The sequence below is a fragment of the Solanum stenotomum genome, chromosome 4 (assembly GCF_019186545.1).
Source record: "Solanum stenotomum isolate F172 chromosome 4, ASM1918654v1, whole genome shotgun sequence".
NCBI lineage: Eukaryota > Viridiplantae > Streptophyta > Magnoliopsida > Solanales > Solanaceae > Solanum > Solanum stenotomum.
Window position 1 is genome coordinate 2,395,098 of NC_064285.1, and position 15,761 is coordinate 2,410,858.

A 15,761-nucleotide genomic window follows, 5' to 3' on the forward strand; every position below is an offset into this window, starting at 1 on the left:
TAAAAATAATGAAACATAATCAAACGTCTATTAAGTCGTATATATAGGAATATTTTTTTTTATTAATTACATATATAATTATATTTAAAAAATTGAAATGATATGATAAATGCCACCACCAGCCGACCAACTTCCATATCCATATGTTTTCACTCTTTCTGTAAAAAAATATCATTTTTTTCACTTTCCCCTTTGAAAATTCTGACTAATTTTTGCTCCTTTGATTCGTGTGAAAGGATAAATCTCCAATTCACGTGTTGTACTGTCACGCTTGTTTTTGTTATTAACTACAATATTCCAGTTTCTTCTCTCACAAGAACCAAAAAATACAAATCTCTCTTTTCTTGGGTTGACTCAAATTTAACATATATATGTATTTTTTTGTTTTTGTGATTCTGTTTTCAGATACCCTTTTGAATTTCCATTGAGAAAGTTGGAATCTTTTTTATTTTTGTATATTTAGGGAAGATGGGTACTGAGAGTAATTACCAGATGAAGGTGGTGAAAGGAGATTATGGCTATGTTCTTGAAGATGTTCCTCATTTGACTGATTATATCCCTGATCTTCCTGTATTGTTCTTGTATTCTCTCTTTTTTCTCTTAATTTCTGAATGATTTTGAGTATGCATGTGTTTGGATGTTGTATATGTGAATCTCTAATTGTTTGATTTTGTCATTTTGTAATGTTAATTGATTGGGTTTGTTTAGTTATTGCATCTTGTGTTGTTTGTCCTTCACTTGATCCATAAAAATGTAGAAAGAAATGTGAAAGAAGCTATTTTTACGCGATACCTGCCACCTTCCACCTTCCACCATAAACATGTACTATGTAACTCTGTCTAGTTAGGACAGATGAGAAAAAATCACACAGTGTTTATGTTGAGGTGTGAGCAAGTTGACTTGGACACCACCATTATAAAAAAAAAAAAAGAGTTAAAGAAGCTCATTGGGGCTATGCATCGAGATGTGTGGCAATCGCACATTATGAGTTAGCTATTGAATGGAGTATATAGTGCTTAAGTGGAGGAGGGTAGAGAGATATGGTTGTTATTTTTTTTTTATTTTTTATTTTTTGATAACTGAGAAATCCTTTTGTGACCCGCCCTTTGGACCAATCACAGCCTTCTAAACTCGTTGGTATAAATGGATTTCTGGTTAAATGTACAGTGTCATTTTCTCTCCGTTTTGAAAACAGTTAAGAATATGTTCTTTGTTGTAGTGAACTGAAAATGCACTAATATTGGGAGATCTTTAAAATTTATTGATGACTTCAAATGTCATGTAATTGGGGAGGGGAGCTGGTTACAGAAGTATGGTATCCATAAAGCACACATGGTTTCTCATGCTTAGTTTCTACTAATTTTTACTGGTTGAAGTTCTTGGAGAAATGATTATTGGGCTTCTGATGAAGTTTTGTCAGAACCTAAGAGATAGAATCAGAAGCCCCTTTGTATGAAGGGTGGGGGGGGGGGGGGGGGNAGGGGGAGATTTTCTACTCAAATTCTTTGGGACGGCAAAATTAAGATATCAGTGTTGTGCTTTGAAGTTTTAAGTAGCCTGCAAAAGGAAAGAGTTCATAGCTATCTCGATGAGGGGACATCCTAACTTGTTGGAGGATGATTAGTTGTCTGAACTGGCATTTATGTAAAAGAAAAGATGTCTTGGGGGCGCCTACAATTTGGTGTTCAGCACAGCTGCTAGATGCTATCTAGATCTTTTATTTTGTGTCAGTAAACAAGAGGCATCAAGTGAATATGCATTGGCTTTTGTTGTATTCTAATCAGTTGTTAATGGAGAACCGTTATATGTATGAACTTTTGTTCATTTTACAAAACGTTTTCGTGATGTCTGCAATTTCGTTTTGAACACAAGTGCTAAGTTCAGGTTTTGTTGGACTGACAAGTATTTGTACATCCTTCTGTCCATAAACCAATCCTAAAGAAACCATATCGTTTCCATCACTCTCCTTTGTTTTCTTTCATGTTCTCAATTCAATCACATGGTTGGAGAAGCTCATTCCATCTGTATTTTGTTTTTGGAAGGGAACCAGTTTGTCATCACTTTAAATATCGTGAATGCTGGCATGTGACCTTTTGTGACACAATATCCTAGTTCCTCTTGTTATAACCCCCCCACCCTCCCCTCCCCTCCCCCTTTTTTAAGTGTTTTAAATAAATGGTTCAATTTTAGCTCTTATGGTATTATCTTTTCTATACTGCCAACCTTCATGTCTCTTGTGCTGGATGCTGATATTTACTAATTGAACTTCTTTTACATCTTGTTGCTTGACGGCAGACTTATGACAATCCATTGCGGTCCAATCCTGCATATTCAGTTGTGAAGTGAGTTGATCACCAAAAATTCTTTTGTTATGCTTCAAGCTGATGTGGCCGTTACTTCACGGTTAATTATATATGCATTTCATCCATAACAAGTTATGAACTTTCATTGTGGTTTCAGGCAGTACTTTGTTGACATGGATGATACTGTCCCCCAAAAGGTGAGTCCTGCTTCTTAACTTGTTCCATGGGTCTAGAATTCTCTACAAAGAAGAAAATAGTATACCCATGTTTGTTCCAATGTTCGATGAAATACTAAGACAAATTACATTTGACTACATAGAGTCTTGAGAAAGCTGGGCTTAGGATTCTCTATTTTACTACCTTGGGAGTGCAGGTGATCCAAAGAATGTACTAATAGGAATAACTTGAAAGCTAGAGTAGAGGACTATTACACTTCGATCTAGGTTTTGGGAAAATGAAGATCCCGTATTTTGTTGAATTTGACATATCTAGTGGTTCTGTGTAACATATGAACACTTTGTTATTCCACCCTTGCCACAAATTTCATCTCAGGAAACAGAATCTAAGAATTGAAATGGAATGCTTAAAGGATAAACAAAATCAAGGTATATGTCAAAAAATTGAGAATTTACTCCATTATATAGCTTAAAGGTACAAAAAGAACATGCTGATATGATTAAGAATAGGTGTCTATTAAATCTGTATTTTATGTGTAAAAGGAGTATTATGGTAAATAGGGAGCAATACATGGAATTCCCAGAAGAGATAAGAGATCTGTAGTTTCATGTTAGTGATAGATGCTGATCTTTTGTAATATGTACCATCTTAGTACCTTTATTGGTTAAATCTTAACTTATTAAAATAAGAACATGCTCTGACTCTTCAGAATGTCCGGCCAATCATTCCGCTAGCATCTCGCATTCATGCCCCCGTTTGACTGCCGTTCGGGGATGTAGTTGTAGATAGGTTAGTCTTAGTGGGTCGTTGACTCCACCTGATATCTCCTTCTATGGCATGCTATTGCCGTCTCCATATACCACATGTCACTTAGTCATCTCTACCTCGCTGCGGGTCAGCACCCTTGAAAGAAACGGTATTAAACCCGAAACTCCTGGCAGATGGCCAGTCGCCCAAAGAAACGAAAGAATCTGTTACGTTTTTTGATATGATCTCTTCTTTTAGATAGACCAACCTAAAAGCAGTACTTTGCTCTCCTTTTCATTTCTTTAGTCTTTTCAGTAGTTTCCAAGATGATATAGCTGTGAAGAAGCGTGAAAATTCTCTTTCATGGAATGAGCCCTTCATAACCTTTATATTCTTATGCTAGCTTGTCTTTCCATCTAGGTACCAGGGAAACTTGTATCCCCCCTCCCCCTCATTGAAGTAATGTTTAAGTCTCTTTCCAGGTTGTTGTTCACAAGGACAGTCCCAGAGGGGTGCATTTCCGGCGTGCTGGTCCACGTCAGAAGGTATGTACTATGTAATTTCCTCTGGAAAGAGCAATTCTCCTTTTTTTCATCAATCAGTAGAAGTATGAACTCACTGAGAAGCGTGCTCTTTGTTGCTCAGGTGTATTTCAGTTCGGATGATGTTCGTGCTTGTATTGTAACTTGCGGTGGTTTGTGCCCTGGGCTAAACACAGTGATCAGAGAGATTGTACATAGCCTTGATTATATGTATGGGGTCAGCAAAGTCTTTGGTATCGATGTAAGTTGTTTGAACTTCAAACTTTTATGCCTGTTTAGGCATTCTGCCTCATATGGGAAGTGATTGAGGCATGCACAGTTAGTTGCAAGGGGGTGTAGTCACTATTTGTTCGTACTTGATTCCATATTGATGAACAATGGATTCTGTACATTCACGTGCTTATGTTATTTCATAACTTATCACAGTTTTAAAGCTGGCTGCTGAATATATTTTTTTTTCTGCAAATGTTTTTGGCATTAGATTAGTTATTAACTTCAGCAGGTAAAGACTTTGTAGGACTAGATCAAATAGCACCACTTCTCTAAGTGAAGACTTGCAACATGCAGAGTCCCCCCAAGGTGATTTGCATCATGTGCTCAAAGAACTTGACCATATCCTTAGTCAATATTAGAGCAATTTGTAAGACTCAAACTATTAGCAATACTTATTAAGCCTGTGGTACACAGCCATTCATGAATTCCCTTACTGAAAAAGAATGAAGATGAATTATGGTGACTGTATCAAAACATTGAGATATAAATTGTGGCAGGTTTTGATTTTTTGGAAATAGAAATACAAATTGTTACCTTCTCAAAAAAAAAAAACAACATTGAGATATAATGCTTCTGTATTCATGTTGAATCCACTAACCGTAGAATCCAGAGGAATCAGAGGCCAGTTCTGGAGTTTGCGTTCATTCATGGTCAAACCTTCTATCTAGGAAATGATAATCTAGCTCAATCGGTTGCTAGTTCTGGAGTTCAAAAAAAAATCAGAAGACATCTTCTATCCATCTTATCACAATTATGGAAAAAGAAGGAAGCACTGCTTTGTGGGAAATGTAATATGACAACGTAAATGAGGTAGATAGAAAGATGAACTTTTGAGTGATATAAAGTTGTAATCCTTGTTAAGTTTCTATAGCATCAGTTTGCTTCAATTCTGAATAGAATACCTATAAGGAGGTGGGGATGAGATGGAGGACTCTGGTAATAATATCGATAAAAAAGATCTTGAATCTTATTGATTCATAGACAATGCTTAAAGAAACTTAAGACATAATTCAAATTGCTTAGACCTTGGGTCTAACTCAACCTCAAGTTAGCATCTAGTACAAGGACACCAATTTGCTTTGTGTGGCAAGTTTAGATTGGAAAACAGATTCTTGTTGCTGTTTTGTTTTTGAGCCATTTTTGGCTATTAAATATAAATGTTTGACAATTGGAGATTGATATGGCCTCTTTTATTCTGTTTTCACATCTTCCTCTTGGAAAAGTTTTATATTGCACTTGATTGGCAGCTGATACTGTAATTCTTTTTCAAAAGGGAGGCTACAGGGGTTTCTATTCCAAGAATATCATCAATTTGACACCAAAAACTGTTAATGACATTCATAAACGTGGTGGTACAATTCTTGGATCATCACGAGGAGGCCATGATACCACAAAGATTGTTGACAGCATACAGGACCGTGGAATTAATCAGGTATCTCTAGTGCGAGATTGTCCATAAACAAGTTTTCTTTGAGATAAGTTGTCCATCCATAAATAGGTGTCGGAACTGGCAAAATACTTTTCCGCTTTCATCTCTCACCATTCAAGCTATGATTTTCTCAACCTTTTGCAAAAGCTGCTTATTAATGAAGAAGGAACTATACTGGTCATGAAAATCTTCTTTGGGGGTAAAGAAAGTTGAGCTTCTGTTAGCATGCTTGTTGTATTCATGCAAAAGACTTTATCTGGAAAAGAAGCTAGAGGGAGAAAAGGGGTTTAGGAATAGAATTTTAGCTTTGTCACAAAAAATATGATCTTTAGGGATGAACTTGCTGTTTATACCAGAAGTCAGTGTCCTCCGAGGCGAATCTTCTATCTCACTGCAAAATGTCTTGAGTGTGGTTTTGTCACTCAATAAATTTCCGCTGGCTATAACTTGTGTTTTTTACTGGTAAGGTTTATATAATCGGTGGTGATGGAACTCAGAAAGGAGCAGCTGTAATATATGAGGTATGTTATTTCCTGGAAATTCCAGCTTCAAGATTTTAAAGATGCCAGCTCAAATAGTTTCATTTTGAGGGAAACAAGGTGCTCATGGATTGTATTGTGTTGCTGAGCTTTTTGGCACTCTGCTCAGAGTTTTGAAAACCAATTCTTTTATTAGGTCGTTGAGGTGATATAATCACTTAACAGTCTCTTGAATTATGCTATCTGTGACAGTCTGTATTACATGTTTACATCACCTTAATCCTCCTTTAGCATACATCAGTTAAGCTCGTGGATAGTATATATACCTATATATTGTACTAAGTTTGTCCGACTTTGATGGCTTTTGCATATCGACCTAATAGTTTCCAGGGGTTTGCTATTCTCTTGAAATTTCATGTGGTTTTAGTATGATTTTTAAATATCAGGTTGCAAGGTGCTTTTTGATCATTTTTTGCCAATAATACGAAGCAGCCATTTTTCTATGCTTTACCTTTTGCATCTGATTTTGACTGATGATATAGTCCTTGTTTTGGGTATTCTCAATACTTTGGTTGGTGGAAGAGTACTTATCCTCTGGCAAGCTTATACAATCCTACTGCCATTTTGCAGGAAATCAGGCGGCGTGGTCTCAAAGTAATTGTTGCTGGGATCCCAAAGACAATTGATAATGATATCCCTGTAATTCTCTTCTCTTCAGCACCACTTGATTTTTTCTTTTTTTTGTTTCCATTTAATAAACAGTTTAAATAATCTCAGGAAATACAGTTTGATGTTTCTTGCAAATGAGAAACATAAATGTATTCCGCAGCACAGTACTTGTTATTAAGTCTTCAAAAGCCTCAGCTTGGGCTACCATCTCTTATTTGATCAAGCCAAATTGAGCTCTTCATTTATGGCTGCTGGTCTGTGAAAATAAAACTTTTTTCTGTTTTCAGGTTATCGACAAGTCATTTGGTTTTGATACTGCTGTAGAGGAGGCTCAACGTGCCATAAATGCAGCTCATGTTGAAGCTGAAAGTGCTGAAAATGGTATTGGTGTGGTGAAGCTAATGGGACGCTATAGTGGTATTGTGCACCTTGACCTTGAAATCTTATTAACCCATAGCCAATAGTCTAGTTATGACAAGTTTTTTCCAAGTTCTCATGAGTCATGGAGAGCATTTATTGTCCATCTCTGCTGCATAACATCTCTTGCACAGTGTTGGTAAATTTTGCTCTTTAAAAATTATTGCTTCTGAGTTAGTAGATGCAAACTAGATAATGGTAATAAATAATAAGGTCTGCTTATCTAAGCTCTAGGACAATCATTTTGATGTGGAGAATAGCTTATAATATTTGCAGTGATATCTCAGTAACAGTGCCCTGTAAAGTTATTTTTCCAATGCTTATATTTAATTTTTCCTGGCTTAGTTCAAATTTCTGGAATTTTGTTGCAGGATTCATCGCAATGTATGCCACTTTGGCGAGCAGAGATGTTGATCTCTGTTTAATTCCAGAGTCACCCTTTTATCTTGAAGGAGATGGTGGACTCTTCGAATACATTGAAAAACGGCTCAAAGAAAATGGGCACATGGTTATTGTGATAGCTGAAGGAGCAGGGCAAGAACTTCTTGCAGAAGAGAATGCGCATGCCAAAAAGGAACAAGATGCTTCGGGTAACAAGCTTCTCCAGGATGTTGGTTTGTGGATTTCCCAGAAAATCAGGGTAATGGTTGTAAAAGTTCTCCTTTAAAAATATTGTTAAAACTCAGAAATGTCTCTCTGTTCATCTGTCTGTAAGTATGTTTGTCTCCACTTCGGCGTGCAGATTAGTGTCAAATTAAATCCAATTAATGAAGGAGTATGACATCAACCTCTACCCCACTTCTAGAAAGATGGGTAGTATCCACTTAAAAAGGATTTAAACACGATGAAAGAACTTGTACCACATTATTACTCTTACCAAATAATAACCGCAACATCACTAATAGGCATATGCCTCTAATGAAGACATTGTTATGGTAAGAAAATAGCTAACTCATTATAGTGATATGTTTATATATTGAAATGTATTGCTGTTATCTACTTACTATCAAAACTGAGTTATGTGTTGGTGTAGATGATGTAAAGTGGCTGTAACTACAAATATTTGTTGAACATTCTGCTTTTTGGTATATCTAATTACAATGATGAAAATTTTCCTAACTTCATGGTGCAAAGCACCCTTGATGAGCAATCTGCAGAACTCTTACATTTCCCAATGTCAGTATTAAGACATTACCTCTTGGCTAAAACTGTCAACATGGTGTGTATTTATTCTTAAAGAGTTCACAGAAATTTTGAGTTGAGTTAGAGAGGAACTATTTTGTCTTGTATTCTGTTATGCTCACATCTTTGTTTTCTTGTAGGATCATTTTGCTAAACAAACTAAGATGTGCATTACTCTTAAATATATAGGTAAGAAATTTCAACCATCTTAATTAGTGGATTTGTTGCAAAATATATCAAGCTAATCTTCTTCTTTTTTCAGATCCGACTTACATGATTCGTGCTGTTCCAAGTAATGCCTCTGATAATGTATATTGCACTCTTCTTGCTCAAAGTTGTGTTCATGGAGCAATGGCAGGCTACACAGGTTTCACCTCAGGACTTGTCAATGGTCGCCAGACTTATATTCCATTCAATGTAAGTAGTTCTGCATTGACTTGTCTTTTCAATGGAAATGATCTCGAGAATTTCCATACCTGTACCTCTCAAAGTCCAACTTGGGTAGTTCTATGTTGTTTGACCCCCACTCCACCCCACCCCCAAAAAAAACATTAGTGTAATAATCTGATCTTTTATATCATGGTTTTGGGCATCTTTATGAGGACTTTTTTCCATTATTATTAAGTAAATAGCTTAAGATGACAAAAATAGGAACTGTAGTTGAGATCCACAGGCCATTCACCCTTGAGTCATTCTCGTCCTTGCACATTCCCTTCAAAAGCTCTGGAGTTTGGGCAAAAGTAATTGTTATCATACAATATTCGTTACTAATACACATCCCATATTAACTTACCCATTCAACATCCTCTTTTTGCATGAGGAAAAGTACCCAGGCATAAGACACATGAGAATGGGTAAAAGACAAAAATGTTAACGGTTTTTCATATCATTTGACTGTCTCGAGATAATTAGGAATTGCCTCTTCTCTAAGCACATCTGCACATGTGAAGACATACCTCACAAGTTACAAGTGCCTTTTAGAACATTGTGCTGGCATTTTATGCGCTTTTCTTTATCAGGTTCTGATTGGGAACTCTCATTTTAGGTCAAGGGTGCAACTGTTTCTTAAATTCTTTCATTCTTCTACCTTATGATCAGTTCTTCTGTCATATCCATCTGGACTCATTGCTTAGTTTTTCTCAAGCTTTCCTCATTCCAGGAAAGACATTCGACATGTTAACCCAGTCACTGGATAATTTTGTTTTATTGTTGATAAAAGATTCATTTGTATGATGTTAAGTAAGAGCATCTCCACAGCTGAAAACCAAAGCTGTCATTGCCATGGTTTATACCACAGTTACGTTCAAGCATATTCTATTTAACACCTCCTTTCATGATCAACTCTGTCAAGCTTTCCAGGCTTCAAAAAGCACATTTGATTTGCTATGAAGGTTTAAAGCCATTGAATTCTGAACTCCATGGATGCACAATCATATATGTTTAAGTTAAACTGGCATTTTTGTTTGCAGCGTATTACCGAGAAACAAAATATGGTGGTTATAACTGACAGGATGTGGGCACGTCTTCTTTCGTCAACCAATCAGCCAAGCTTCTTGCGCGTGAAAGACATTGAAGAGATTAAAAAGGAGGAGCAGCCGCAAACTCAACTGTTGGATGGGGATAACAATGCACATGAGAACTCAGGTCACTGATACAGTAATTACGAACTTGGTGCGACACACTGAAGTAACTCTGTTGTAATCATTTACCTGTGCAGTGGTTCTCTTGCTGTCTTTAAAACTTTGCTGCTTACCATTGTGCCTTATAAAACAGTCCTAGGAACTTATTTGTTGAAGGTTTTGGGATCTTCTTCATCAGATGTTGGCAGTAGTAACAGATATATTTCTGCCTAATTCATCTATAGTCCTAATTTCTTGAAGTGAAATTAGACATCTTTTTATAAAATATTTTGTAATAAATTTAAATAGTGAGAACATTTGCTATGCACATAAATGATGAACTCTGTGTGGCTGGATGGTCTTTTGAGATCTAAAATAGTCCAAGATTTTGGCAGAAATCAGAAGTAGAGGCAGACTTTTTTAACCAATTGTCCCTTTTGGGGACATGAGTGGGACATCCTAATCTTTCTTTGAGTTACACCCACCTAGACTAGACTCACCTAAGCGGCGACGACAACAACAACAACATATTAGTCTGGAGAGGATGGTATGTACACAAATCTTATTCTTATCTTGTGAAGACACATGTTGCTTTTGGATGATCCTCGGCTCAAGTAAAACAATACAAACCAGGAAAATAGTGCTTCTTATTGGGACGTAAATAACTTTTTTTTCCCTTTCAATCTCTCTTGACAATACAAAGCAGGAAAAAAGAACTCCTTATTGGGACATAAATAACTTTTTCCCCTTCAATTTCTCTTGTAATGATCCTTTCAAGCAAATTAAAAATGTCGAGGAAATGTTAGATGATAGTCCAAAGTTTTAAGGTATTGCAAATACTAGATGAATGTTCGATGTGTGGTTTGTAAGGATTATCAAGATCTACCTCTGAAGAAATGACATGTTCTCCAAGTATAACTGTATAAAGATATGGCTGGTTAACCAACATGATCATCCAAACGAAGTGTCGAGTTGCCAGTTAAAGCCAAGTTAACTTTAATATAGAAAGATACAGAGACATCTGGGAAAGAATGGTAAAATGACTTACTAGCTACATAATAAACAGTTGGAAAAGTAATTCTTCTCATTTTCAAGCAACACAGGTTTTTCATTACAGCTCGTAAAGTAATTCCTCTCATTTTACATGACAATGATTTATCCTATCTGAGATATCAAAGGCTTCTTGAAAAATATAAAAGAATGTAGTATGATTGGAACTTGCAAGAAGATGTATCCATTAACCCCTATAAACACCAGAAGGATCTGCATTCTGCACAATCCAAGGATGCTCAAGTAACTTCTTCAAGGGCAAACGTTGCGAAGAATCCTTGACTAGCATCTGCTATGCCACATAATATTAGTCTAGCTGAAACATAAGTATAGTAGTTATCTGAAAAGTAGCTGAATAATTTTGAAACTAACCTGAGTAATAAGATCCTTTGCAGCTGATGAGACTACCGGTCTGGAAGGAAATTTTAGATCCACTTGTATAATCCTGTGTAACGTCATCACAAACCACGACACTTAGTGGCGTTAGGACATGATTTGGTTGAGATTTTGAGAAAATGTAATATTTGAAGTTAAGTTGAAGAAGAGAATTTGAAAGCTAAAGTAGTGTTTAAGACATGAATTGAAGTTTACTGAGTAAAAACTTGAAAAACTCCAAGAACATGTTTTTCAAACTTCAAATTCTATATCAAGTTTGAGTTGATATAATCTCCTTCAAATAATATCCAAATCTTATTCATGGTCAAACGGCTCCTCAAGGTTCATTTATTGTTTCTTTTAGGACTGCTTGTTCTGCTAGCTAAATCAAAAACTCTTTTACTTTTTCAGTTCACATTCCTCATAAAAAGCAAAACTCTCAATAGTTTCCATTTGTAGAGAAAGTTTACCTTCTATATGTGTCCGAGTGTTCCTTTGCTTCAAATGGAGGCACCCCATATAGGAATTCATAGCAGAGAATACCCAGGCTCCAAATGTCCACATTTGCATCATGCTCCACACTTTCCACTGCAACATTCAGCAATCAACCACCACACTCATGTATTCAGTTAGGCTTGCTTTTAACAAAATCAAGCAGGCCATGTGAAAAGCACAGATGAACTTGGAGAAAAGATTATTTGCTTCGGCCAATGAGAACATTAATTTACATCAAGTACAACGTGCGTACCCATCTCAGGTGGCAAATAGTCTAGAGTGCCACACATAGTGCGTCTGCGATTGAAGGTGTGTACCGACCAACCAAAGTCTGCAATTTTAAGTTCACCCTAATAGTAGAAAACCATGAAAAATACAGTTAACAACTCTGCCCCATTTTACAGCAGCAAGCAAAACATAAACTCCAATAAAATGCAAAATAAGTACCTGTGCACCAACCAAAAGGTTCTCTGGCTTAATATCTCTATGTATCACATGCTTCCCGTGACAGTATATGAGGGCTCGCGCCAATGATGCAACATACTGAACACCACACCCATGACAAAAAAAATACATAAAACTTTTGTATCAATTTAATAACGATAGGTAAACTAGAGAGCATATTAAAATGACATAACGTGTTACGGACTCAATGCTACCTAAAGATGTGACAAAAAGAAAAAAAGAGAAAATGAACACCCAACTAACGCGAATGCTCTTCATCCCTTAATCTACAAAGGAAATGATTAACAGGGAGTCCCAAGGTTTCACGGTAATGTGAAGGCAAAGTCTAACAGTGTGATAAGAACTCACAGTTGCAGCACGCCTTTCACTAAAATATTTGCATTTTTGCAGCTCCTTATAGAGTTCACCCTTGGCAGCATATTCCAGAATCAAATAAACCCGTTTCTGCAATAATAATGAGATAATCAGTCTCTTATAATTCTTCTCAGGCCACAAATTGAACAAGTAAAGCATTAAGATTGTAGAAATCTACCTGATCATAAAAGTAACCATACAGTCTCAGGATATTTGGATGCCGAAGGTGGCTTTGTATTTCTACCTCACGACGAAGCTGATGCTCAACTTGGGACTGTTTCAGTTGGTTCTTGAAAAGCACTTTTAGTGCAACAATATGATTGCTCTGTTTACATGAAACAACTAAGATTATAATAGGCGTTATTGTTTGTAGCATGAATTGTATATTTAGATAAACAAAGAAGAAAAACAGGAGGAGGATAGGTATACAGATTAGGGAAGGATTTTATCAATGGGCTAAGAACTTTCTAAAATCTGAATAGTTCAACACAATCTAAGCTGACATACAAATAAGCACAATACATTTCTTTTTTCCTTTATACTTCAAAAACATTGATTTCCATGAAGGATGAAAATGAGGATCAGATGCCCAGCAATTTCCCATTAAACAATGTCACAGAACTCAGAAGATGAATAGTATTCCGAATTACCAAACCAGTGAAGCATATGTAGTTGATTAATTAAAATTAATAATTATCCACTAACCCTTTTCTCCCTAGCTAAATATACATGACCAAATTTTCCTCTTCCAAGAGGCTTTCCAATGTCAAAATCATTGAGAGTCCATCTCTTTTGGTCCACCGCCGCACCCTCAGAGGAATCCTGCAAAAAATAAAATCCTAATCAACCAAGTATACAAAAGGGAAAATTGATGCAAAAAAAGTTAAAAGAACATACATTTCTATCTTTTAAACCTTAATGCATAAATCAACATGGATTATGGTGGAGTGGTAAATACTGTATTATTCTTAACGAAAGGTCTCGGGTAAGGTCAATGTACACTCTACCCTCCGCCGACTCCACTTGTGGGATTTCACTACGTATGTTGTTATTATTGTTGTTGTAAACTTAAAGCATAGAAAATCTTAGAATTTCATAACCATGATAACTGTCCAGGAAAATGAAAAACAAAGCTCAGCAAAGTCAACCAGTCCATTTAGTTTATTTGTTCTACAACATGCCAAAATTTTCCATGAGAAAATCCTACTCCACTGCCCTAAATCCTTTTACAGTGCTCAGTTAACTATTGTCCACCCCAAAATTGCGACATTTCTGTTTAAAATACCTATCAATTAAATTCAAAATCGAGAAAAAAGAACTCTTTACAACAAATGGGATTCAACAAAATCGTCAGAAATTCAAGCGCATAGCAACATTCAAATCGAACAAAATGAGCACGCATATAACTCAATGAGTTAAAATTCCTAAAAACCCTAAGCTCACGAAAAAACAAAAATTGACATTTTTGCTCTTCTATTCATCTAATTAGGTCAGAAAAAATTGTTACCTTCGGCTGTTGCTGTGGCTGAGTCTCCGGTGCAATCCCCATATCCCTCTTTTGCCTGTATACGATGCCCTAAAATATAGAGAGAGAAAGAAGAGAGAGAAATGGCTGAATGAGGAGCAATTTGGGACTCGTTAAAACAATGTCAAGTTTTTTGAATAGAAGGAGATCTCTCCTTTGCAACGGTCATATTTTATTTGTGCAAACATGACATGTGCCATGTGGGCCAAATGCCATGAAGAGGATTTATTTTTATTTTTTTATTGCGGGGTCCATTATAGGTTTTTCGGGTGAATCGACGAAATACTTCAGGGAGTTAGAAATAAGTATTGATTTTGGAGAGAGTTTTTAATAGGACAACCTTTTGAAGTAGGACCGTTCAAAATCGAATCGAAATCGATAATTTGAATCGATTTTTTTTATTGGTTTATCAGTATTGGGTTATTGGTTTAGCAGTTTTGATAATAGTTTTGATTTTTTTTGTTATCGGATTATCAGTTCTTAATGGTTTGAGGTTTTTTCTAAATGGGTTAACCGATAACTCGATAGTAAATTAAATAATTATATTTATACCATTTTGTATATAAAGTCCTTTACTTAGAGTTTGATTTCCTACTTTTATTTTTGGTTGTCTCAAACACTTGGTTATTCTACAATGTAAAAGTGTTTGCTTTTGAGCAAGATGTAACTTGTGAACTCATGCGCATGGTTCATTTGGTGCTGAATTCATGGGAAGGCAAGAAAGAGTTAGGTGAATCTAACATATATTTGATAACCAACTTTAAGTTAGATATTTTTGAAGAAAGGAGCTTTTTTTTACGAGGTGTAATGGGACTACAAAGTCTCTAGACCTTTAATTAGAAGTAATGAAAAGAATTACTTCTAACGAAGATGGATTCATAACCTTTGTTTAAGCAATTTATGTATCCATAATGATTTGATTGACTAAGGAAGCAAAACATATCAATATCGTTTTGCAATACATTTCAACACTATCTCGATCTTGAATTATAAAAGTGTTATAGATGTTTGACATATTATATTGCTGGGGAGAAGGCTATATCTAGTAACATTCTGACGATTTGAACGACATCACAAACTAGAAAAAGTTTGTGGAAAGATCAATAAATAATTTATTCTTCTGATATTTAAGAATTCTTTTAAGTAATTTTAAATATGTTCTTTTGAACCATTAAAANTAGATGTTTGACATATTATATTGCTGGGGAGAAGGCTATATCTAGTAACATTCTGACGATTTGAACGACATCACAAACTAGAAAAAGTTTGTGGAAAGATCAATAAATAATTTATTCTTTTGATATTTAAGAATTCTTTTAAGTAATTTTAAATATGATCTTTTGAACCATTAAAAACGAAAAAACTCTAATAAGAAATGTTTTTTCTCTTTTTATTGCATTTAAAAGGATCATGGACATTACATTTGTTAAGGCAGTGGCAGATCCAGGATTTTAAGGTTGTGGGTGTTCTCACCTTAATAGTGATGGAGTCAATTTGTTCACTAAGTGAGTTCAAAATATAAAAGTTACATAAATAAATACACAAGAAGTCAAAGAGTATTCAACATCTACTATATATACATAAAATATAATTTTAAGTATATATAAATAGTGTATTTTTCGCCGAAGATGATTCAAATGAACCCACTGGATCTACCCAG

At 35.6% G+C, this 15,761-nt stretch overlaps 2 protein-coding genes across 2 annotated transcripts; one reads left to right on the forward strand and one right to left on the reverse strand.

Annotated features, from left to right (window-relative positions):
- The first annotated feature begins 153 nt into the window (after nucleotides 1-153).
- Nucleotides 154-9,879, forward strand: LOC125861907 (ATP-dependent 6-phosphofructokinase 6-like). Its single transcript, XM_049541811.1, has 13 exons — nucleotides 154-570; nucleotides 2,296-2,342; nucleotides 2,461-2,500; nucleotides 3,710-3,772; nucleotides 3,873-4,010; nucleotides 5,316-5,474; nucleotides 5,939-5,992; nucleotides 6,581-6,649; nucleotides 6,907-7,036; nucleotides 7,408-7,676; nucleotides 8,359-8,407; nucleotides 8,481-8,635; nucleotides 9,688-9,879. Exons 1-13 carry the CDS (start codon nucleotides 469-471, stop codon nucleotides 9,868-9,870), a joined length of 1,458 nt encoding a protein of 485 aa, XP_049397768.1. The 5' UTR covers nucleotides 154-468; the 3' UTR covers nucleotides 9,871-9,879.
- Nucleotides 9,880-10,898: 1,019 nt separating this feature from the next.
- Nucleotides 10,899-14,243, reverse strand: LOC125861908 (serine/threonine-protein kinase Aurora-2-like). Its single transcript, XM_049541812.1, has 9 exons — nucleotides 14,084-14,243; nucleotides 13,282-13,398; nucleotides 12,755-12,901; nucleotides 12,571-12,666; nucleotides 12,205-12,300; nucleotides 12,011-12,107; nucleotides 11,733-11,850; nucleotides 11,260-11,332; nucleotides 10,899-11,176 (listed from the first exon to the last, which is right to left on the reverse strand). The coding sequence occupies exons 1-9, from the start codon at nucleotides 14,123-14,125 to the stop codon at nucleotides 11,075-11,077; spliced, it is 888 nt and encodes a 295-aa protein (XP_049397769.1). The 5' UTR covers nucleotides 14,126-14,243; the 3' UTR covers nucleotides 10,899-11,074.
- Between the last annotated feature and the right edge of the window lie 1,518 nt (nucleotides 14,244-15,761).

Excerpts from the sequence above, each read along its gene's own strand:
- LOC125861907 (XM_049541811.1), top strand. The coding sequence starts at position 469 with ATGGGTACTGAGAGTAATTACCAGATGAAGGTGGTGAAAGGAGATTAT. Across the intron at positions 4,011-5,315 it reads GCAAAGTCTTTGGTATCGAT|GGAGGCTACAGGGGTTTCTA; the intron begins GTAAGTTGTTTG and ends CTTTTTCAAAAG. Across the intron at positions 8,636-9,687 it reads AGACTTATATTCCATTCAAT|CGTATTACCGAGAAACAAAA; the intron begins GTAAGTAGTTCT and ends TTTTGTTTGCAG.
- LOC125861908 (XM_049541812.1), bottom strand. The coding sequence starts at position 14,125 with ATGGGGATTGCACCGGAGACTCAGCCACAGCAACAGCCGAAG. Across the intron at positions 12,667-12,754 it reads ATGGTTACTTTTATGATCAG|AAACGGGTTTATTTGATTCT; the intron begins GTAGATTTCTAC and ends TTATTATTGCAG. Across the intron at positions 12,108-12,204 it reads ACCTTTTGGTTGGTGCACAG|GGTGAACTTAAAATTGCAGA; the intron begins GTACTTATTTTG and ends TTCTACTATTAG.